The 24,490-nt window shown below is 31.5% G+C and overlaps 1 protein-coding gene across 1 annotated transcript in view; it reads left to right on the top strand.

Moving 5' to 3' along the window:
* LOC122514637 overlaps nt 1–24,490 on the top strand; it is a 60,085-nt gene that overhangs the window by 3,930 nt on the left and 31,665 nt on the right. The window contains exon 2 of the mRNA XM_043631574.1: nt 13,579–13,691. Within this exon, the coding sequence (XP_043487509.1) occupies nt 13,580–13,691 (112 nt within the window). The 5' untranslated portion in view covers nt 13,579. The remainder of the gene's footprint in view (nt 1–13,578; nt 13,692–24,490) is intronic.

The raw sequence follows: 24,490 nt of genomic DNA, 5'->3' as shown, positions 1-24,490 counted from the left end.
AATTCTGTTATTTGCTCGTAATAGAGAGAATCGTATATGAACATACGAGAAATGTGTATATAGAAATACGTAGCTTATGTAAATACATAAGAGAAGAGTACGTAGAGATACATACGCATATATTATATAGACGCACGAAATATTTGATATGGTTCCGCTTGATTCTAGAAATTATCTTTCTCCCACATTTTCTCTTTCTCTTTTTTTTTTCTTTTTACGAATTTTTCAATTAATTCTTCAATCTTTTAAATCACATCTTCATAAATCTCATAGAAAAATGAATACCCCATTACGTTCAATTTATAATCATTATTATATTCTTATATTTGAGTAATGTTTTATGAAAAAAAAAAAATAAGAATTTTTTGTTCCAAAAAAAAAGACGAATTGCCATGGTGAAATTGTAACAAGGTTACGTCAATTGTATGGAAGAAGACAATAACAAGCTGGACAAAAGCCATCTGTGTCAGTTACGTAATGCATGTTCGATAAATATCGACGTGTATGTCACATAAGTACGTAAGTAACGTGTATACCTTCGATTCGTAGCAATTATTCATGTCGTATAGGCGTACGTCGATCTTTTATTGGACCCAATAAAGTTCGCTATTCCAATATTTTCCTATTGCCCGAGTAGTAAAATTGTTTTTATTTTCGTAATTAATTTGATAACGAGAGGACCGATTAATTTGATTTAAGGAGAATACGTTGATTATATCGTTGGAATTAGTCGTTAATTGTTATTTAAATTATATTCGTCTAGGTAAATGTTTAAGAAAGAACGTGATTGTTTGTAAACCACGTTCTCGTTTATCTTATGGGGAATTTTTGTTCAAATACGAATAAGGCTACAGCTTGTTCAACACCTGGCACTTTTGGTATCATTGTAATACCGAAGAAAAGCATTCTGTATTGCTAGGTATAGGTATATATAGATATAAAAAGGGAAAATTTTCTATTGACGACTAGCGAGTGAACGCTGTTCTTCCCTTCTTTTCTTCCTCATTTTCTATTTGGTAAAGGATCACGCCGGGCTGCAACAAAAAGCATAATAATCAATTTCCTAGCATCTCGAAGCAATTAAAGTGAACGATGCTCCCAGCATCGTGTTATTATGGTTATTTACCAATCTAGTGAATCGGTACTTGGCAATCACGTTCCTATAGAAAACTAGATAATATCACGAGTGTCGTTTGTATCAAAAATGAAGAAAATCAGAGATAGAGAGGAAAAAAATATATAGAAGTAATCAAGGAAAACTCGAGAAATCTTGAAAACAGAGTTAACAATCATTGCAGTGCTCAGAGGGTATTTTTATGTTTTTTTTTTTAAATTATTACATCCTGAAAAATAAAGTTTCTTTTTTAACTTTTTTTTTTCTTCTTATGAGAAATCAATTCATAGAGAAAAAACAAATGTGGAGTTTTATTCACAAAATTACCGATAATCTTGAAATGTCGTAAATATGATTATTTTTTTTCTTTTTTTTTAAATATTTTCCATCAACGTATATGTCCAATTATACCAATTTTGAATAACCTGGTAAACTTGATAATCACTTTTTATATTATATTATTTTAAAGATACGACTGATATTGTGGCATTCTCGAGAAACTCGTAAGAATATTTTACGATAACTTTCACGAAATATATTTCTTATTAATTAATTACTTTCCTCGCTTTAGCGTAAAAGTAACAGCCTACGATTACGCAACCTATTAAAAATTTGAATTCGGAGTCATCGATCGAAAAAACATAATGTATATCGTATTTCAATTTATCGCGAGGAAGAGAAAAAAATAAAAAAAAAATAAAAACAGAAAATAAGGAGGAAAGAATCGATTTACCAGAGGTGGTCAAATAATTATTATTAACTCAAATATCTCTTATCGTTACTTCTTGATTTTACGAAACAAGAAAAAGCTTTTAATATACACAAAATCATGAAATTGAGTAAACTTTAAATGGTATTTTTAAACACCAGCCACTCTTTGACTGGTATAACATGTCTAACTTTTACAACAATGAAAATAGTTAAAATAGTGTAAACTTTGAGTGGAAAATAATGAGTATATAAATAAAAAATAAAATATATATATATAATATTTAATAAATATTTAATAATAATAAATAAAGTATAATAAATAAAAAATAGTGAAAATAGTTAAAATAGTGTTAAACTTTGAGTGGAAAATGTTTGATATTAAATTAGACAAATACTTAGAATAGGTGAAATGGTAATAGTTATTAGCCCCCCCCCTGGTATATCTAATAGAATATTTCTCTTTATTTCTGTTTAAAACATACAGAGTATACATTCTAAACACTTTATAGTTACATCGCTATCGAAATAAATTTCTTTAGTCTTAGTTAGAATAATGCTTTTGCGTGTTCCTATGCAAGCTTCAGCGAAGTGCGCGACGTTAATCGAGTTTTTCGACGATAAAGGCGTTACGTGTCGTGATTCTGCGTGGGTGTCTCACGCGTACGAAGCTTCTTGTCGCTTCATTAAGATACACGACCAGCTTAATGATCACTATGGAGATTTAACATAAGAGAAACTCACTCGACAATGAACACGAAGCTTTACCGGACAACAACGAGTTAAGAATCTTTGAATGAACTCACTCGACTGTGATCAACCTAAAGGGGGATCAACATTTTTCATTTGAATTTCTACTACTACTCTTCTCCTTCACGATCCACTCTCTCATTGTTTGTTCATTTGGATTACATGTTTCGTATAAATTGAATTATCTTTTGTTTCCTTTTCTTCAGTTAATGGACGTTAATAAACATTTTTCTTCTTTTTTTAATTGTTTTTTAATTGTTTTTTTAATTTTTGAAGTTATACTTCTTTTGGCGCGTTTGGGAAAATGTAATGGGGAGTGATTTTGTTCCGAGCGTTTGGAAAAACGACACCATGAAGTTTGTCGGTATTTATGACGCGCGACAAAGCGATTTCAAATTTACGGTGTGAAGTTGTCTTCTTTTCTTCTTCCCCCCTTTTTTCTCAAGTGGGTCACCCATCCAAATACTAATCGAACTCAGCGCTGCTTTACTTAAATGATCGAAGCGAGAACTAATGCTGTAACCAACCCCGCCATTGCTGTTGACGCGTGAAGTTATTCGAAATATCTTTCTTATATTTAGTATGGACTGATATCTATATTTTGATATTTTTGTTTTGTATTCTTTCTTATATATGTAATATATCGATCGATTAAAAATATGTTTCCTTTCTTTTTTTTTAAAGTTATTTTTGAAGTTATTGAGGTTATGTTCGTTTTGGTACGGCAAAGAAGTATAACTTCTTACGTGCGTACATAAGTACACACACCAGTTTTTTTTTTTTTTTGGAATAAAATATAACATACGAATTAATCGTCGTTCGTATGCAGGGATATCTTAAATTTGTTCTATATAATGTGTGTATTTCTTATTGTTTTTTTGTTTAAAAAGAAATTTAAATTTAATGACTAAAATTTCGATATTTCGCAGAATTTAAAGAAGAGATTGTTATACAACCGATTCGAAGCATTCCTAACTTATATAACCATATGCAATATAAAAATTAATTAATTTTAACTATAGCACACCCCATCGATCGAATAATTTTCGTTTATTAGTTTATAACTATTTATCGTTATCCCTTTTACACCGTTTCACATTCTTCTTATTTTATAAAAACTCTCTTAAAATATTGTTTAGATTTTTAATAATTCCATTTCTTCTATTGGAATAGTTTTAGTTAGTATATTTTTCTTTTCAATAATAAAAAATATACAATTTTTATAAAATAGATTTTTCTAATATCAAATTAATATTATATTTCTATTACTATCTATCTATTATCAAATTAACATTTATATAACATGTATAATAAAATTATAAAAATTATAAAAAAATTATAAAAAAAATTATAAAAAATAATTATAAAAACATAAATAATAAAATTAACATTTATATAACATGTTTAATACATTGATATAATTCTTGATCTGTTTTATTATATTTATCATTACATTCTTCTTCTTCTCAACGTATTTATTCAAGTTCGTTCGATTACACGTTACATAAATATACTTGTCCCCCCCCCCCCACCCGCACCTAGTATGATACATACATTCTATTACTATTCTCTATCGTTTCTATTTATAATTTATCTTTTGATATACACGTTATTTGACTAGATGGGAATACAATGCATTTATATGTATTGTTATATCAATTGAGTGGGAATAAATGGTGGTAACAAGAGTATCGCGAATATCAACCCTGAATATATACATGTAGACGACACACAACACGTATGCATTGGCGACGAATGGCACGTTTCATTTGTTGGAATTAAGATTGAAAGCTACCGGAACCACGATGGATACAATTCTCTTAATATCATATATCTCATAACCAATGAGATCTATCTCATCGTAGATGATCGTACAATTGTTTCTCATTTTTAATATCTCTTTTCTATTCGTTTTTTTTTGAAGTTATTTATTTTTGAAGTTATACTTCTTTTGGCGCGTTTGGGAAAATGTGATGGGAGTGGATTTTGTTCCGAGCGTCTGTAAAAACGACACCACGAAGTCAAATTTACGGCATGAAGTTGTCTTCTCTTCTTCTTCCCATTTTTTTTCAAGCGGGTTACCCATCCAAGTACTAATTGTACTCAGGGCTGCTTGACTTAAATGATCGAGCGGGAACCAATGCTATCATAGCGCCATGGCCGTTGACGCATAAAGAAATTCGATATATTTCTCTTATATTTAATGTGGACTGATATCTATATTTTGATATTTTTTTATTCTTTATTATATATACATAGATATATCGATATATTATATATATAATATAATATTATTATTATTTTTTTTTTATAATATAATAATTGTTATTATTTTTTTTTAAGTTATTTTTTTGAAGTTATTTTTGAGGTTATTGAGGTTATATTTGTTTTGGTACCCAAAAGAAGTATATCTTCTTACGTGCGTATGTAAGTACACACACCAGTTTTTTTATATTTTGAATTAACGTGTAATATCATAGATCACTTTTTTATTCGATATTTTTTCAATTATAGATACTTTATTTTAGTCATGTTATAAGAAACATTAGCATATATTTTCATTTGATTCGATTTAATCTTATCTTATCTTATCTTTAGTAAATAACGATTGATAGAGAGTAGACATACGCAATAAAAAGTTTGATTATTTTATGGGATTATTCCGATCAAGTGCTGTAAGTGTGACAGTAAGAATATTTCTTTTGTTAATTTTACTTTTCAATGATAACAACGAGTAGCATTGTTTTTGTTTACTCAATATTACGTTTTTTACTAGTAGAAAATAAATTTTAATTTGTTATATTTTCAAAATTTCTAATTATATGACTGTTACTATAATGTTAATCTTAATTAGAAGTAATAGTGTATACAATAACGCGTACAAATTTCAGTGAGATCAATTTTATTTTACTTAAAAAACTACGAAAAATCTTGTATTTCTAAAGGAACGAATATTTTTGTCATCAAAATAATCCTTATCATTAGATAAGTTCTAAATAAATCAACGAAAACAAAAAAAAATCGAAACGTAAAACTAGAAAGATAAAAAACAAGATGTACGTTTGAAGAAAAAAAATATGTTTCCTTTGTTCGGAATATTTTCAAAATTAGATTTTAAAATAAACGCATGATGTACGTAGGTAAATACATTGGTGGCGTTTATGTCGGTTCGTTTAATCAACAACGCACATAGGAAGAGAGGGAGAATAGAATCAGGAATGTAGAAAAGAAAGAAAGAAAGAAAGAAAGAAAAAAAAAATAAAGATAAAAAAGAGAAAGAGAAGAAGAGAGGAAGAGAGGAAGAAAGGAAGAGAGAAAGCGCTGTCTCTAGCATGGTCATAAACAAAACTTAAAGAAACACCGGCACGGTACTTAACGAAGCAGAGTCGTACACGTGTACTATGATAAATAATGCATCCCTCGTCCCTTCCATTCACGTGGCAGAAAGCAGTAGGTACATACGTGGACAGTGCATAGGCCGGATGTACATGTAGTTTTGAGTCCGATCAAGAGAACTTGTACGACCATATAGACAGACGTTCCTTTCACTACGTGAAAATCTTCCTAACTCTAAAAAAGCCAACCCTTTTGTTTGTTTCGTGCATCTAGTGTACAAATATATACATATAAATATACTTTCGTATTCTATTAGTGTTCTACCGTTAGGTACGAAATTATAGTGTAGAATTATCTTTATGTGTGTGCGTTCGTGTGTGTATATGTGTGTATTTGCATTTGTGAGATAAAAAGAATAACGAAAGATTATTTGAAAATTGTTCAAAATATCTAAATACTTTTTCATCACTTTCCAGCTGTGGATTGTTCATTTTGTTATCGACAATTTTCAGTGCAATTCCATTGGAACTATTAAAGACGTGTTTCTTCTTCTTTTTGAAAGGTAAAAATCGTAAAGTACGTTTTACTAACTTATACTTTGGCTGTTTGCGAGACAAAAAGAATAACGAAAGTATATTTGAAAATTGTTCAAAATATCTAAATACTTTTTCATCATTTTCCAGCTGTGGATTGTTCATTTTGTTATCGACAATTTTCAGTGAAATTCCATTGGAACTATTAAGGCGTGTTTCTTTATTTTTTCTTTTTTTTTTTTTTATTGAGACAAAAAGAATAACGAAAGTATATTTGAAAATTGTTCAAAATATCTAAATACTCTGTCATCGTACCAACTTTGAATTGTTCATTTTGTTATCAACAATTTTCAGTGAAATTCCATTGGAACTATTAAGGCGTGTTTCTTTATTTTTTCTCTTTTATTTTTTATTGCTGTAGAAAAGATCTTTTTGAAAGGTAAAAATCGTAAAGTACGTTTCACCGATCTATACTTTGGCTGTTTGCGAGACAAAAAGAATAACAAAAGTATATTTGAAAATTGTTGAAAATATCTAAATACTCCGTCATCGTACCAACCTTGAATTGTTCATTTTGTTATCTACAATTTTCAGTGAAATTCCATTGGAACTATTAAGGCGTGTTTCTTTATTTTTTCTCTTTTATTTTTTATTGCTGTAGAAAAGATCTTTTTGAAAGGTAAAAATCGTAAAGTACGTTTTACCGACCTATACTTCGGCTGTCCTTATTTTTCTTTCTCCTTTCCGTTGACGTAGATACACACCGTACACGTATATATACTACGTACATATACACGCGTGGTATTACTCGGAAGAGACATTTTTATCGAAGACTAAAGTTAGTTTGCTCGTTCGTTGGAAAGGCCACGGTGGTCTTCTTCTGATACGTTAAATAGATATTGGTGAGGAAGAGGAAAAAGTATTAGAAGAACCAAAAAAAAATAAGAAAAAAAAAAGTCAGAAAATAAAAGTCAAAGCGCTGATAAAGAGAAAAACTATATAGTTGTTGGAAAAAGAAGAAAAGGAAAAAAGAAGAAACGTGAAAAAGCACACGGAGTATGTACGATCGACAAATAAATCGTTTCGATAACCCAACAGCGTAAATCGGGGCCATGAGTTTATCACGTTTGTTCGAAATGAGTCGTGTCAAAACGATTTTGTGCTCGATGCGCATACACACATTCGTTTTCTTTCTTAAACGTTTAACGAATCTACTCATTTCCGTGTGATAATGAACTCGTCAAAGCAAACCGAAATACGAACCTTCGCGTAAATGTATATGTGTCTGTATTATACATATAAATTTATTTTTTTACTATTAATTTGAAATAATTGATATTTGTTCGTAATGCAAAAGCTTCTAAATTCTAATATATATAAACCTATTATTAAAATTATTCGAGATATTTCTAATTGATATTAATTATATTACAAGAGAATATTTTATCGTTAGAGAGAAATATAATTTTATTTTTAAATAATAATACTTTTAATTAATACTTTTTTTTTTAATAATAATAATACTTTTTTAAATAATAATACTTTTTTAAATAATAATACTTTTTTTTAAATAATAATACTTGTTTAATTAATACTTTTGTAAATAGTACTTGGTTGGGAATCGATCACACACATTTTTCATTATATTTTTATTACAACTGTGGAATTTTATCGTGATAGATAAAAGATAAAAAAAAATTGCAAAAAATAAACTTAAAGATTGGTTCAAGGATTGAATGTGTAGTATTATACATATGTGTGTAAGTGCGTTGTGTATATATATATATATATATAATTATAATACATTAGCATTATTGTCAATATGGTATGATAAACGACTATGATAAAGTCGGCCATTTAAATTCTCGCAATAAGTCTAATGGAAACGTCAAAGATTATTTCATTCGGGCAACTCAGCAATTTGCTTCATCATCGTGTTATACTCCGCAAAAGTTTGAGATTGGTATTGATTCGTGCGCGTAGTAGAAACCCACCAACAAAGATATCATCCTTCCTTTTCTATCTTTCTCACCCTATATGTATACTTTCGTATGCGAGACATTACAAATTTTTTTTCGAATTATTTTATTATGCATAAATTCATTCGTCATTGTAAGACTAATCGTAAGTGTCTTATTTACAAATTTTTCTTTTTAAATTATATTACCAAAATTCAAACGATCGTTATTTTAATTAATTCATTATTCATCGATCAGTAGTAAATTCGTGTTTACACATGCAAATATTTGACATGTAATTATTAAAGTATATCATTTTTGAATAAGATCTCCAAATTTTAACGATAATTTTAATAATATATTACTAACCGATCATGAATATGTTCGTGTTTGTACACGTAACCAATTTATTTCATTATTACAGTATAAAATTGTACAAATCGTTATTGTAAATTACTGCAGTTGAGATAACGTTTACTTCAATTTTAGTATAACCAATTTTTCCGAATTTTTATTATTGTAATCCAATTATTAATACGACCATTACGAAACGCATTAATTCAACTGTATTTAATAGGATATAATTTTGTAGAAAATAGCTGGTCAACAATGCGTAAATCGTAATTTCGAATATATTGTATTTATTGTAATATCATCGAATTACTTTGACGTTCATTTAAATATGCTTTAAATCGTTGATTATTAGTGATTCACAAGTTAATATATTATATTTATTTTATGTCAAATTTATTTATAATATACATATCTATACATACATATCTATTGTAAAAGATTGAAAAATTGGTAATACTTAATCCGAGAGGTTTTCTTTTTTTCATTTTTAATTAACATCAGTTAAGTGTTACTAGTATTTTTATTTAGTACATATCACTCAAAAGATTTTAATACCACTAACGAATCTCTCGATATTCCCATAGAAGAGTTATAGCTGAAGATTTTGTATATAAATAGTGTTTACACATATATTCATATCTATATTGTCATATACGTTATGTTTCTATTTGGTTTCGATGAATTTTAACGACAAAAAAGCGAATGGCAGAAAAAAGGAAGAGAAAGAGAGAAAGAGAGAGAGAGAGAGAGAGAGAGAAAATACAAATAAAACGATAGATGCAACCAATACGTACGGGGGTTTCGACCCTTTTCGATTCGTTCACCAAAATGCTCTACAAAATATCGGATACATCCGTTACAGGAAATATTTGTTCTCTCGGACATTTCACTATTTATTTTCCTTTTTTTTTCTTTCTTTTTTTTTATTGCGAATTTATATATCGGCGCTTGGGTTACGTTTTGCTTGTTAAATGAATGCACGTACGTTTAGTTCTCTTTTTTTCTTTTTTTTTTTCTTTCTTTCACGCGAGTATTTTTATGTTTATTTTTTGGTTTTTTAAAACTAAAGTTTACTCATACACACACACACACACATATATATATATATACATGAAAAAATACATAGATTAGAGATTAGAAAATCTTTGAACTTTCTTTAACAATATTTGAAGAATAAAATATTCCTTCTGTAAATCGTATAAATAAATGTTCATTTTTTAACGAGAGTTTTAATCCTTCTAATCTACTTGGGTCAGTTCGAATTAACTATTTCATTTAAAGATATGCGAATAATTAAGTTCTTATTATTAGAAACAATCGTAAAATCCTTTCAAAAGAATATCCTTGGGTGTTTTTTTTTTCTTTTTTCTTTTTTCATTGTTCTATTCTCTTATGTTTGAAAAGACGCGTACATCTATAGATCTACACACATATACACATATACACACATATACCCATAGAAAACATACCTATAGGGTACATCCGTGTATGCAACGTGTCGCATGTCAGCGAACCAGCCATTCAGGTATTACTGGGCATACGTGGTCCGTCCCACTTATGAACTGAACTCTTTTTATCGCTATGTAGCGTGACTCACAGCTATCGACGTCGGATACGATCGCCGTTTGTAATTCTGTAAGAACACGAAATTACTCGATCATCGTCGGCGCACTTATTTGTTTCTAAACATGTCGAAAGGACTAATTTACATTTTTAATACACCCCGATACCTACCCCCAACGTAACTTTTTTTTTAGTTACGAACTCCAATCATTTTTTGTTAAGTTAGACAAATATTTGACCACCCCTAATAAATGTTACGTTTGTAGACTTAGATTTTAGAAGAAAGTGATATTTTTTATTTTCAAGACAAATAATTATTTATTTAATCTTTAATTATGGAAATTTTAACGTCAATCTATGTGTAATAATAATTATTAATTTTTGTATATACATGTGTATATTTAATAATAATTATTAATTTTTGTATATACATGTGTATATTTAATAATAATTATTAATTTGTATATACATATTTTTTATTATTTATGAAAACTTTTCAAGATTTTTTTCGTCTCATTTTGGAAATTAATTTTGATTTATTATTAACCGTATGTTAAGTTTACAGCGAACGATTGAAACAATCGATTCTGTAAAAGTATACAGTAATAAGAACTGAAATTGTTTCTAAATGAATATATTCTAAATTTTGGTGATTAAATATTTGTTTGTGAGATAGTATATGTTTATACATGTATTTACATACGCATAATATATAACAGTAAAATGAAAGATTGTATTAGTATAGATGAATCTAATATAGTAGTGGAATAATATTAAATGTAGGACGAGACACGTTTTCTCTTTCCTCGAAGATACGAGGCATTCCACGAAGTTTTTAATTAATATTTACGATCGGGGGATGTAAAAAAGTTGACGTTTTGGGTAGCTCTCTTAAAATCTAAAAATGAGTTCCTCTTAACGATTTCATTTTTTCCTCTCTCTCTCTCTCTCTCCACTAAATTTAATTAACTTTTTCTCTTTTATTTATTTATTTTCTTTTTTTTATTTTCTTTTTTTTACTTTTAAACGAATTTACTTTTATTTTATTAGACCCATCGAATAATGGTCAATTATAATTATCAAGATGATCTATAATCGATGATGACATTCTTCGTGTTCTACATATGAATATGTAAATAATATATATATATATATAGTACACACACACGTGTGTGTGTGTGTGTGTGTGCGAGAGCGAGAAAAAGATATAATGAGACTATTCACTTCGTATTTGTCCCCATGTGTATTATCCATAATGGCTAACACAACTTTTTACTCTGACTACTGTGGATAGAAAGGCGAGTAATTTGCGGTCAACGTACGACAAATATTGAAACTACACGCACAACGAGAAGAAAAAGATAAATTACGTTTATCGTATTAAACGAAAAACTAAACTCGTATAAGTGTAACATGATAAAAAAAAAACAATTCTATCTATTTAACTATAAGTACGAACTTAAAAGAAGGACAATGCACGTAAAGCTCATGGTTTCATAAAAGTTGCATTATTAAATATTTTCGCGAATATATTTAGTCCTTTCGTGGAAAAATAATAGAAAGAAGAAAGAAAAGAAATCGTATATGGGATTTTTCGTTTGTATTTCGTCGAGACATTTTTTTTTATTTCTTTCTAACTTCCCCCACCCTATTCTGTCATTCACATTTTATTGATAATAACATGGCTTTCGAAATAACGGACGTAGAATCTTCTACGAGTCTGACCAAACAATTCTGATATCTAGCAACTAGACGATTTCCTTTCCACCCTCATCACCCCCATCTTCTCGAAAAAAAGAAAAAAAGAAATCTAAAGAGAGAGAGAGATAAAAAATGGTCACATCGTGAGTGTAGTTGTTGTTGTCATGAGCATTGAAACGATGGTATCGCATGTACAGTGGGTAGACGATCTTTCTAAGCTACTAATCGAAAGTACAAAAGCCTTAATTCACGGTCAATCGTTGGTTGGGCTCAAGAAGGGAGCGATTTTTCATTACAGCCAATGGATACGGCCGTACATTTTCTCCCTCTCTATTTTTCTTTCTCTTTTTAGTCATTCCCTTTTAACTAGATCCTCTCTTCCTCTCTTTCTCTCTCATTCACTCACTCATTCTTTCACTCGTACAAGGTACACACGTGCGTCGAAATATTTTCGATTCTTATACCCTCTTGGATATCGTTTGCAATCTAATATGTATGTGTACCTATATATATATGTATACTAATATACACATATACAAATATATGTGGGATGCGAGCACCTCCAAGCCAAACACTTAAATAGGCATTCGTGAGGAGATTGGACGGTGGGCCCTGGATAGCTCAATTGGTTAAAGAGCAGTCGCCCGGAAAAAAAAAAGCGAAAAGCGGAAGATCCGGGTTCGAGTCCCGGTCCAGTCTGTCCAACGGCCCAATTTTTTCACGAATCCTACATTTTGGGGGCTCAGCCGGGATGGAGGTTTGCTTCGTGTCACACTTCTACGACCGTGCAATAATTAGGGAAAAATAATTAATTGAACATCTATCAAAGAGAGGTTAGGCCGACGTAAGACGTATAGTGGCGACGTGAACGATTGGCTGGGGAACTAGGCAAGACGGCCTTTAGACAGCAATGCGTTCAGGGAAGAGGTTTTCCATCCTCGTGTAAGTTATACAGCATTGGTTAAGCCTGTATTAAAGATCGAGGTTGGGAATATTTTGACAATTTTCGTGTCGCGCGAAATAGTGTGTAGCACCCTCGTGTAAGTTATACAGCGTTGGTTAAGTCTGTATTAAAGATCGAGGTTGGACACAGTTTTTGGTTTGTCGGTTCGTTGAAAAAGATTTATAAGATGTCGAAATGACGAACATTCGGGGTCGAATGTAGTTGCGGGGGGGTAGAATGTGGGATGCGAGCACCTCCAAGCCAAACACTTAAGTAGGCGTTCGTGAGGAGATTGGACGGTGGGCCCTGGATAGCTCAATTGGTTAAAGAGCAGTCGCCCGGAAAGCGGAAGATTCGGGTTCGAGTCCCGGTCCAGTCTGTCCAACGGCCCAATTTTTTCACGAATCCTACACTAATATACACATATACAAATATATGTATAATAGATCATGCTCGCGGCAAAAGCATGTTGAAAATAACGTCGTTCAACCGCGCCCACTACGCGAATATACGACCACTTCTATGAATATGTCTATAATATATAAGAAGAATTCATATATATATATGTATGTATTATATAACTGTAGGTATATAAATTTGTCTGTTTGCCTGTTTCAGGATGCAGGGACTGACGTTCCCGCGTCGGAAAGGGAGATTCACCCCGTCTTCGTCATCCTCGTCGTTACTAGTTCTGCTGCTACTGCCACTAGCCGAACTACCCCTCGCGAACGGTGAGTCACTTTCGTTTCTTCTGTTTACAATCTACATCCTCGTCGATATACGTATACAATACACGTATATAAATGTGAAGTGAAGGAACACCCTATAGAAAAATAATCCCGTTTCTATGTACAATATGTATATATGTATATGTATGTATGTATATAGTATCAATCTGTGAGTAACACACATACACACACAATCGTAGAAGAACTATCTTTCTTCCATTCTTACACTCTCTCTCTCTCTCTCTCTCTCTCTCTTTCTCACTTTTTATTTTTCTTTCTCTTTCGGGCGTGGTACATCGAACCAAACGAAATTTTCAACGAAACGTATGCAAATACATGCATGATTCGATTATCCGTGCAAGAATCTCGGTTTGATTGGCTCGAGTGGGTGGCAATAAATTTCAGAACGTTGCTTCGTTCGAGCATGCGCTTCCGAGCTTTTCGTTTCATCCATCTTTCTTTCTCTCTCTCTCTCTCTCTCCCCCTCTCTCTCTCTCTCTCTCTCTTTCTTGCAGCTAAGAGAATTGTTTTCGTCGAATTCGTTCGCTCGGAAATTTCGTTCGATGCACCCACCGCCAACCCCATCGTTGCTTGGTGGTGCGCCCGTTGTCGAGTTTTCCCCTCGATCACCAAGAAAAGTGGAAGGTCGAATGGGTGTGTTATCCCAGCTTCGAGCTCACTGATCTCAATGCGATTCATTGTAGAAAAATAGTCAATAAGTTGATTTACTACACAACTATCCGCTTTATTTTCAAATCGTATCAATAATAATAATAATAATAATAATTTAATTACCTTACTTGTTCGTATTATTCTTTCGATGTACGAACTTAATTACTCGTAAACAATTATTCTATTGTTAATTTATGTACACGTTTAATTTTATTTGTTCAATGAATTGTCGACGAGAGATTAATCATTTTAACGAGTTTTTCGTTACTCGACGAAGAAAAAATTAATTAAAGATGAAAAATGATCGTCTAAATGAAACGAACATTTAAGACAAAATCTTGATTATTAGATCGTCGTATTTCCGAAATATTAGGGGGGGGGGTTGTTTGTATATATCGTTCGTATTTACAAAACGTCGAATAAAACAAAAATCGAGTTGACAAAATGATTGAGATTTATTTTCAATATCATCTATAAATGTCTGAACAGAGGATTCGTTAATATTTAATAACGTGTCGATCTGAAACGAACTTTACCAACGTTAAAATCGTTATATTTGCTGCAAGTTCCACGCACAGTTTTGCCGAGGGCTTTAAACACATTTTCTATATACATATAACGAAATGTACACATATATATACACACACACACACATACACACAGTGGAACCTCGATTTGCGAATATAATTCGTTTGAAAAAAAATGTGCACGTAATCCAAAAAGCAATTCGTATATCAAAACTCGAATTTCGTCATAAGAATAAACAAACAAAAATAAAAAATAAAAATGCATTATGGGAAATTGAGGAAATATAATAATACATTGAACGATTATTATTTATATCAAATATTTTGTATAGATGATATCAAATATAATACAAATATAAAATGTTAATCATTTGTCCAAGTGTATTCGTCGTATTGCTCTTCGTATTGCAATATATCCTCTCGTTCGTTAAATCAAAATGTGTTTTTGTCATTTTGAGGAAAATTCGTAAACCAAGTTACTCGCAAATCCAAGGTTTCACTGTATATACATACGTATGTATATAAATATATACGTGATTGTTCTCTTTCCATGTGTGAGTAAGAAAGAAAGAAAGAAAGAAGGAGAAAGATAAAAAGAAAACGTATACACACATATACACGTAGAAACGTATACACACACATATACCAATACGTATAAGAGTTTTCTACCAGCAATGGCAATACTTCGCATCCATTTCTTCTGTATATATGTGTTTGCCTACGTGTACAGGATATTGCTGACATTAGTGATTCTAGAAACGTGCTGAGAGGCCAGCATCCCTCGTTCTATTGGTTTGGATGTCCTTTGGTCCTCTTTCTCCCTTTGGTCCCTTGGCAATACACGCGGCCAGTACTCCCAGTCCGGTCACTCGCGTTTCTTTTTTTTTTCTTTCATTTCTCTTCGTGCCTAAAGTATTTTCGCGAAGAATCGCTATAGTAAGGAGAAATAGGAAGAAGGAAGAAGGGTGGATGATGGTTTGGATGTGGAAATAAAAGAAGAAGAAGAAGAAGAAGAAGAAGTAAGAAAGAAAGAAAAAGGTTTTGCAACCCTCGATTCCTTCGGGCAAACATTGCTCTGGGCGTAAAAATATTTCGTTTATACGAGTCATACCGTAACTATCGTAGTAGTAGCCTCGAGGATAGGATGGTAGGATCTTTTATCACGTCGAATGAAATTTTCATTCCGTTAGCCCCTTCCATTTACACTGACGATGAGGATAGAGAGAGACAGAGAGAAATATAACAACCATTCGTATTTTTTTTTTCTAACCAAAATCGTATCGAATTCGTATCGAGTTACTAAAAATTCTTGAATAAATATCTGTTTACCTATACATATTTAAATTTATCTAATTAATACCTTAAGTGTAACAATTAATTTCAGTGTTTTGATAATTAAATTAATCGTATTAAAAATCGTTATCTTGTTTTCGTCTAAGTAATTCGGTAGATGCCTAAAAAATGTACCAATGTCATGAAAAATAATTGAATACCATTACGAAATATGTGCCCATAATTATGAAAGTGGTGTCTAAGTCATATATTTTTTGTCTCGAGATATTTAAAGGATTACATTTGAACATGAATGAAATGAATTCTATATAATATTGAAATAACAAACACTATCTAACGGTTCATTTTTGACAATGTTATGAAAATTACATTGAATTAATTGAGTTGAAAATAATGTGGTGCTGTGTGAAATAATTAATAAATTAATTTTTTTGTTTAATTTTGACTTAGACCACTTTCATAATTATGGGCACATATAACAGATGTATTATAAATGTATTATAAATATTAAATTTAGTGAAAAAGGTATGGATTTAATTGCTACGTCTAATACTTCTAGTTATATACATAACAAACACTATCTAACGGTTCATTTTTGACAATGTTATGAAAATTACATTGAATTAATTGAGTTTAAAATAATGTGCTGTGTGAAATAACTAATAAATTAATTTTTTTATTTAATTTTGACTTAGACCACTTTCATAATTATGGGCACATATAACAGATGTATTATAAATGTATTATAAATATTAAATTTAGTGAAAAAGGTATGGATTTAATTGCTACGTCTAATACTTCTAACTATATACATTATTCATACGAGTACATATCTTAAGATAGTGTTGACAAGTCACAAGACCTCGTTATTTTCTCACATCACTTAGAAAGAGAAACGCATATGGAGAGGATCGTTCGTTCGAAGTATAGTCTGGCATACGTTACTTAGCAGCACGCTTCCATGCACGTTACGTATATTACCTACACACATATATATATAAAAAGAGAGAAAAAAGAAAAAAGAAAAAGAAAAAGAAAGGAAGATAATCTCTTACTCGGTAGTAGTAAAGCAACAAGTCTCAAGAGCTGGGTTGCTCGTAGCCGGTGGTCGACGTGTCATTATTTCGTTAGACGAAATATGCCATAAATTCTACGCAACGATCCGTCCGGTTCTATTGATCGTAGTAACGAGTAACGACGAGTTCAATCACAACCCACTGGTAGTACCTATAACCACTACTACTACTACTACTACTACTACTATTATTACCACTAGACATTCTTGTTTGCTTTTTTTTTTATCCTTTCTTTCTTTCTACAATACCTTCTTCCCCTTTTGAAAGAGTTCTCACAATGCACCAGTCTCTGCGACGACGAAGCTCTTCAGCAGATCATAAAGAAACCAACCGGACGATCCTGCTGAGCTTTCTTCTTCTTCTTCTTCTTCTTCTTCTACACGGACATCGTATTTATATACTTACACTTATATGTAGGTGTATGTATGTATGTATTTATGTATACATACCCTAATACACGATCATCGTCCTGCTGCTGCTGCTGCTGGTTGTGCGAATGAATGTTACTCACGCGCAAGCATACCATTCCTGTGGAATTTTATATACCAAGGATCAAAATTTCTAGACGACTCGCTCGCGCTCCGCTAGACGAAAGGATTCTCACGCAATTCGCACCCTTCTTTCCTTGGGATTCCTCATATCAATGAGCTTCTGGGATTTCTTTAAGTATTTATTTTTTTTTCCCTTTGGTTTTTTCTTTTCCCCGTATTTTTTTAGTTTTTTTCTTCTCTCTTTTTTTCTATTATTATTTATTTTTATTTTGATATCACAGGTGCATATGTATGTATAATATAGTAGCGGGGGGGACGTAATTGTATCACTGTTATCAATTCAAAAGAAAATTCAATGATTGTTCGACTAACGTAACAAGAAATATATATTTCTATTTAAAAAATAAAAAAGTAATCATTAGTACACACATAACATTTTGGGAACATCATCATCTTACCCTTACATGTGCCTCTTCAAATAATTTCAAATTGTTATACAGTTTAGAAAAGTTTAGAAAACTGTCCGTTCCAAAATTCTTTTATTTTCATCAAATCATAAATAACATCATTAAATACTATTACTAATACTAAATACTAATACTAAATACTAATACTAATACTAATTGTTCTCAAATTTATAGATTTCTTAACCGTTGTTTACAATAATTACAATTACGATAAAATATAATTTAATAGATATACATAAATATATATATATATAATTTTATTTAATAAATTAACATTTTAACTTATTAAAATTAACATTATAATGTATATTATTTAAACATTACAATTACATTACAATTTAACATTATAATGTAATATAATATAAAATGAACATTTAATAAATTATATTTTAATTTATTTTAATTATTTTTTAATTTATATTTTTTTAAAATATATTTTAAATTGTAATTTCATTTCATTAAATTAACATAATTTCTTTCATAAATCAATAAACAAATAAAAGAAAAACTATCCATCAACAACGTTGGAATATTTTTAAGAAAGAAACATCAACAAAATATAAATACTTGTTACATGTTTGTGTCGAGTAGTAGTAGTAGTAGTGGTGGTTTAGGGATACCTTTATATCGTTTCGCAACGTTGCGTGCAATTCGAGCTTATATCAACGGGGGCTTGTTGCTTCTTGCATTCTGCTTGAGAAAATGCATCTTCGCGAAAACGACTCGCCATCTGGACGTCGTACGTCGGTTGGTTTTATTTCTTTTTTTTCTCTCTCTCTCTCTCTTTCTCTCTCTTTGAGCCCATTAACGCATTCCTGCCACCAGTCAGCAGTACTCTTCTTTCTCTCTCTCCCCCCTCCCCCCTCTCTTCACCCTGTTGTTTCATCCTTCTCGTTTTACCGTCCCTCATCCATTCCCGTTTAGTAGTCGATTCCTCTTTCGAGCACGAGACCATCCACCATCTTCTTTCCACGTACACTTTTTTCCTCTTATTATTATTTTTTTTTTTTCTATTTCTTTACATCTCCGCACGTGCGTCACCCACACGTACACGTATAATAATACAGGGTGAACCATATGATACGATGGGCAGTCGTGGATTAAGCGTTTGCGTTGGAAAAGGGGACCCTGCAATGGGGTCTTTATGGGATTTTATAATTTTTTCTCTTTTCATTAAGATTCGAAGAAAAATTTTTGTTTAATTAATAATTTATAGATAGATATATAGAACGCGTAAATGCTACAAATTATTCGATTATATTTGTTCTTTTTTGTTCTGTTAATAAGTTAATGGGAATTTTTGTCGAAACTTTATCTCATTTTTATTCGGGTCTGCTAGCTTTGACTTTATTCGCAATCGCGATTATGGGGGGATTAATATTTATCGAATAAAATATATATATATGTGTTTTTTTTTCTTTATATTATATTATACGTTGTCGATTTTTCTTTTCGTTTAATTTACTCGCATACGAATTGATATTGGTATATATATATATTTGTTTAATTTAAAATAAAAATTAACTAAATAATACTATTTCTGGTTACTGGTTGAAAATTGTAATTTATATATGTATTATTATTCGAATTGAATTATTGAATTAATTCGTGAAAACGTACGCGTTCTCGTACGCGTGCATGTAAAAACAATTTGAACAAAAAATATGAACGTTAACATCGAAATACAATCTTTCCCCTTTTCTTCCCCTCTCGATAATTAATCGCGTTAAATATATTCTTACTCAATGCTTTAAGGGGTTATACGCAGTTAGAATTTTTAAAAAATCGATTTTTTTTTTTTTTTTCATTTTCGGAATGTACATATATTTTAAGTATATTCTCTGAAAATTTCAAATCGATCCGACAAATATTCTTCACTTCATGTAAGCTGTAAACAAAAATTTTTAACTATGTGTAAACGTCTCTTTGAAACTTTAAACGCGTTTTTCTCAAAACGGTATTTTCAAAGTCGGTGATCTCGATTTTTCAAAAACGGCTTAACCGATCGGTTTCGAATTTTTACACAATCTTCTCAGATATATTCCTCAGGTATTAAGTATAAGGAATAATTTTTAAAAAATTTATTACTATTTTTTTTGTAACAATTTAGAGCGAAAATTTTAGTCAAAAACAACAACTTTTTTTCAAATAGACGCCATTTTGTCAAAAATCAAAATTTTTATTATTCCTTGGTTTTAATACCTGCATTAATCTATCCTTTAAAAGAATCCACCATATTTTTTAATTTCAATAATCCAAAATGAAGATCACCGCCAAACGTCTTTTTTTAGAGGACGTTCAGGAAATCATCTACAGGAGCGGTGCAGATTAATATTTTTACATAATCGACGCGCTATTGTATTCTCAAAAGTTGGCTCTATTTGAATTACCATCACTTTTGTTTGAGAAATAAAAACTGTTTCTAAAAAAAAATTCATGAAAATACGTCTTTTTCGAGCCTCGCAACTGCGTATAACCCCTTAAATTCAGGGAGGACACCCTTTGGATGTTCTTGCATCTCGTCGTCGAGATTATTTCCAGCCGTAGTGTGTAGTAGCGGTAACACACAAATCCCGGTTTCCTTTTTTTTTCTTCTTTCCTTTTCCTTTTCTTATCCCGAACGCGTCTCTACGATAGGGTGGGTGGTGGAATGATCCGGGAAGACTTATTTTTTTTTTTCTACTCCTTCCTAAAATCCCGTTCGATCGGGGCAGGGATTTAAAAAAGAAAAAAAAAAGAAGAAGAAGAGAAATACCGAGATTACATATGGTGCAGTTAGTGAGAGAGAGAGAGAGAGATAGGGGCAGGGGGGTTGGGGGGAGAGGTAAGAAAGAAAAGGAAGGGCTCGTTTCACGGATTTTAGTCGGAACTCATCATTCATCGAGGCGTATAGAAAGAGAGAGAGAGTGGTAAATAGAGCCTAGTATACGCTTTAATTGCGTATGAAACGAACCTATCCATGTGTGTTAGTGTACATGTTTGCGTGTGTATGTGTGTGCGTAGTTAAGGGGATCGGAAGAGTGTTTGTGACGAATCGAGGGTCAATATCGTAGCATCTACGCGCACACACACACACACACACGTTGCTATTGATAGCTCGATCACGTTCTCTCATTGTAATCGTTTTTAGTTGACCGCGGGGCTTGTGTCCAATGAAATACTAGAGTTGTTATTCTCCTCTATGTATTTACTGGACACGGGGATGAAAAAATATTGGGGCCGTTTTGCGATCGATGTAAATATATTATTACATTCTACGGCATGAACCATTCGTCGAAATATGAATATTCATCAAGGATTATTGTGCATATGTGTATATCTACGCGAAAAGTAATTATTAGTATGGGTTCTTGTAAATGATTGAGAGGGATAGAGTTAGAGGGAGATAGGGGAAAGGGGGGGGAGCGACATGTGAGATGCTACTATTGAAATAATTTTTTTTTTAGATAGATAAGATTGTTACGTTTGATATATATTTTTGTTGTTTTTTAATATTGATATTAAAAATAACATAATAATATAATAATATAATAATATGATATTAAAAAAATATATTATTATCGATTTATCAATATTTAGTTCGTATTAATATGTAATTTTCGTATTATATTAATATTGTAATTAATATTGTAATTTTTTTTAGATAGATAAGATCGTTACGTTTCATCTATATATTTTTTTTGTTTTTTAATATTGATATTAAAAAGGAAAAAAAATATATTATTAACGATTTATCGATATTTAGTTCGTATTATTTATGTAATTTTTGTATTATATTAATATTGTAATTAATATTGTAATTTTTTTAGATAGATAAGATTGTTACGTTTATATATATTTTTTTGTTTTTTATCGATATTAAAAGAAGAAATATATCTTATCTATTTATCGATATTTCGTTCGTCTTTCTATTAATTTTTCGTTCAATATCTAATAATCTCCTCATAATACTTTAATCTCCGAAGATGAAAGATACGTTTTGTAAATTTTGGCGAAGAATCTTGACATTTCGTACGTTTTACTGTACGGTATTTCACTCGACGTGACACCAAACTTTGGCATCGTGCTTATTTCAGTTAACCGCTCTAGATAACCTTCTTCTTCTTCATCTTCTTCTTATTCTTCTTCTTCTTCATCTTCTTCTTCTTCTTGTTTTTCTTATCCTTTTTGTTTCTATTGGTTTCTTTTCTTTTCTTTTTTCTTTTTTTTTTTTTTTATTTCGAATGAACGAGCAAGGAAGACGTGTTCGTTGCACGCATGGCGCCGGAATACTTTTCGAACGCGTGCTATTTCGTCTGTCTGCAATCTGTCGTGTCACGCGATCCTGCGAAAAGGATAGACTTAGAAAAAAATAAAAAGAGAGAGAGAGAGAGAGACGAAAGGGTAGGAAGAAATTTGAAACGCGAGAAAGAAAGAAAGAAAGAAAGACATTTTTCATTCGTTTTTCGCGCCCTTTGCGAAAAACTAGTTTCCACAATTCCAAATAAAAGAGAAAGATAAAAAGAAAGAGAACGAATTACGTGTTTTTTTTCTTCGTTTTAAAAAACTATCGTGTCCTTCATTTTCGTCCACGTAGTACCTTCTCCAGTTCTCTCTCTTTGTTTTACGAAGATCCGTGTATTTTCTTGACCCTTTTTTCCTCTATCACGCTTACTACCCCCGAGTAGTAGTAGTCTTTTTCTTTCTTGTTCCCTCTTGCGAATTAAGTTGTTAAAAGAAAAAAAAAAACTTTAAGGTCGAAGCCATAGGAAATAAAGAACCTTAGGAAGAAACACCTCTTCTCATATCGTACAGTTTTCTATCGAGTTTTAACGTAAACGTCATCTTTTTTCTTTCTACTCGGATCGTTGTGTTTTATATAGCAGACGAATGAGGATGACATCCACCCTTACCACCCACCCCACCCCTTCGTTTATTTCCTTTAACGGAGAAAGAAGTGAAAAAAAAAAACTAGTGTTGTGTACTTATGTACGCAGTAAGAAGTTTATACTTCTTTGCCGTACCAAAACGAACATAACCTCAATAATCTCAAAAATAACTTCAAAAAAAAAACTTCAAGAAAAAATACACTTAAAAAAAAAATAATATTTATTCTATCTATATATATATATAAGAAAGAATAAAAAAAATTGGTGTGTACTTATGTACGCACGTAAGAAGGTTACTTGCTTTTGCCGTACCAAAACGAACATAACCTCAAATAACTCAAAATAACTTCAAAAAATAACTAACAGAAAATAAATTATTATTATTTTATTATTATTTAAAAAAAAGGAAAGAAACATATTTTCAATCGATCGTATATTATATATATTAGAAGAATAATAAAATATCATAATATAGATATCAGTCCCAGTTAATATAAGAGAAATATATCGAATTACTTGACGCGTCAACAATCATGGCGCGGTTACAGCATTAGTTCTCGTTTCGATCATTTAAGTAAAACAGCGCTGAGTACGATTAGTACCTGGATGGGTGACCCGCTTGAGAAGAAGAAGACAACTTCATGCCGTAACTGAAATCGCTTTGCCGCGCTCGTAAATATCGACAAACTTCCTTGTGTCGTTTTTCCAGATACTCGGAACAAACATCACTCCCCATTACGTTTCCCCAACGCGCCAAAGAAGTATAACTTCATAAAATATAAATAGAATAAAAAGAATAAAACTAGAAATTTATTTGTTCTTCAATGACGTTCAAGAAGAGAAGAGTGGATTATATCTAATGTAGGAGAGAAAAGTAAGACGTCAATGTCTTCTATTCCACTCTTTCCCCTTCTCCACCGCCACCACCCTCTTTTCCTTTTTTTTTCTTTTCGTTCTTTTCCGAAAAGTACAGTCCACCCTCGTAAAGAACGATTCGGCTAATATTGCGTAGGCGTACAAGACGTAATGGCGTACGGACATCCGAATCCGCCCAGAAATAACCAACACGGAGACAAAACGGCTTACTCGTGGAGGAAATGGTGGAGAGAAACAGAGAGAAGCGAGAGAGAGAATGAGGGAGTGAGTGGGGAGGGTGGGAGGGTGGAGGGAGTAAGAAGAGGATTCAGAAACAGAGAGAAAAAGAGATGGGTTAAGACGACAAGTACGACAAGACTCGATGACTACACAACGAAGAAGAAAAAGAAGAGACAGAAGCAGAAGGAGGAGTAAGAGGAAGAGGAGGAGGAGGAGGAGGAGGCGGAGGAGGAGGACGACGACGACGATCTTTAGACATGCAGCGTTCGTCGCAGAATGTCATTTATCTCGGACTCTACACCACCGGCACTCG

Source organism: Polistes fuscatus, unplaced genomic scaffold, assembly GCF_010416935.1.
Source record: "Polistes fuscatus isolate 324 unplaced genomic scaffold, CU_Pfus_HIC Scaffold15, whole genome shotgun sequence".
In the NCBI taxonomy this organism is placed as follows: Eukaryota; Metazoa; Arthropoda; class Insecta; order Hymenoptera; family Vespidae; genus Polistes; species Polistes fuscatus.
The sequence above is the reverse complement of the archived record's forward strand: the minus strand, read 5'-3'. Positions and strand labels throughout refer to the sequence as shown.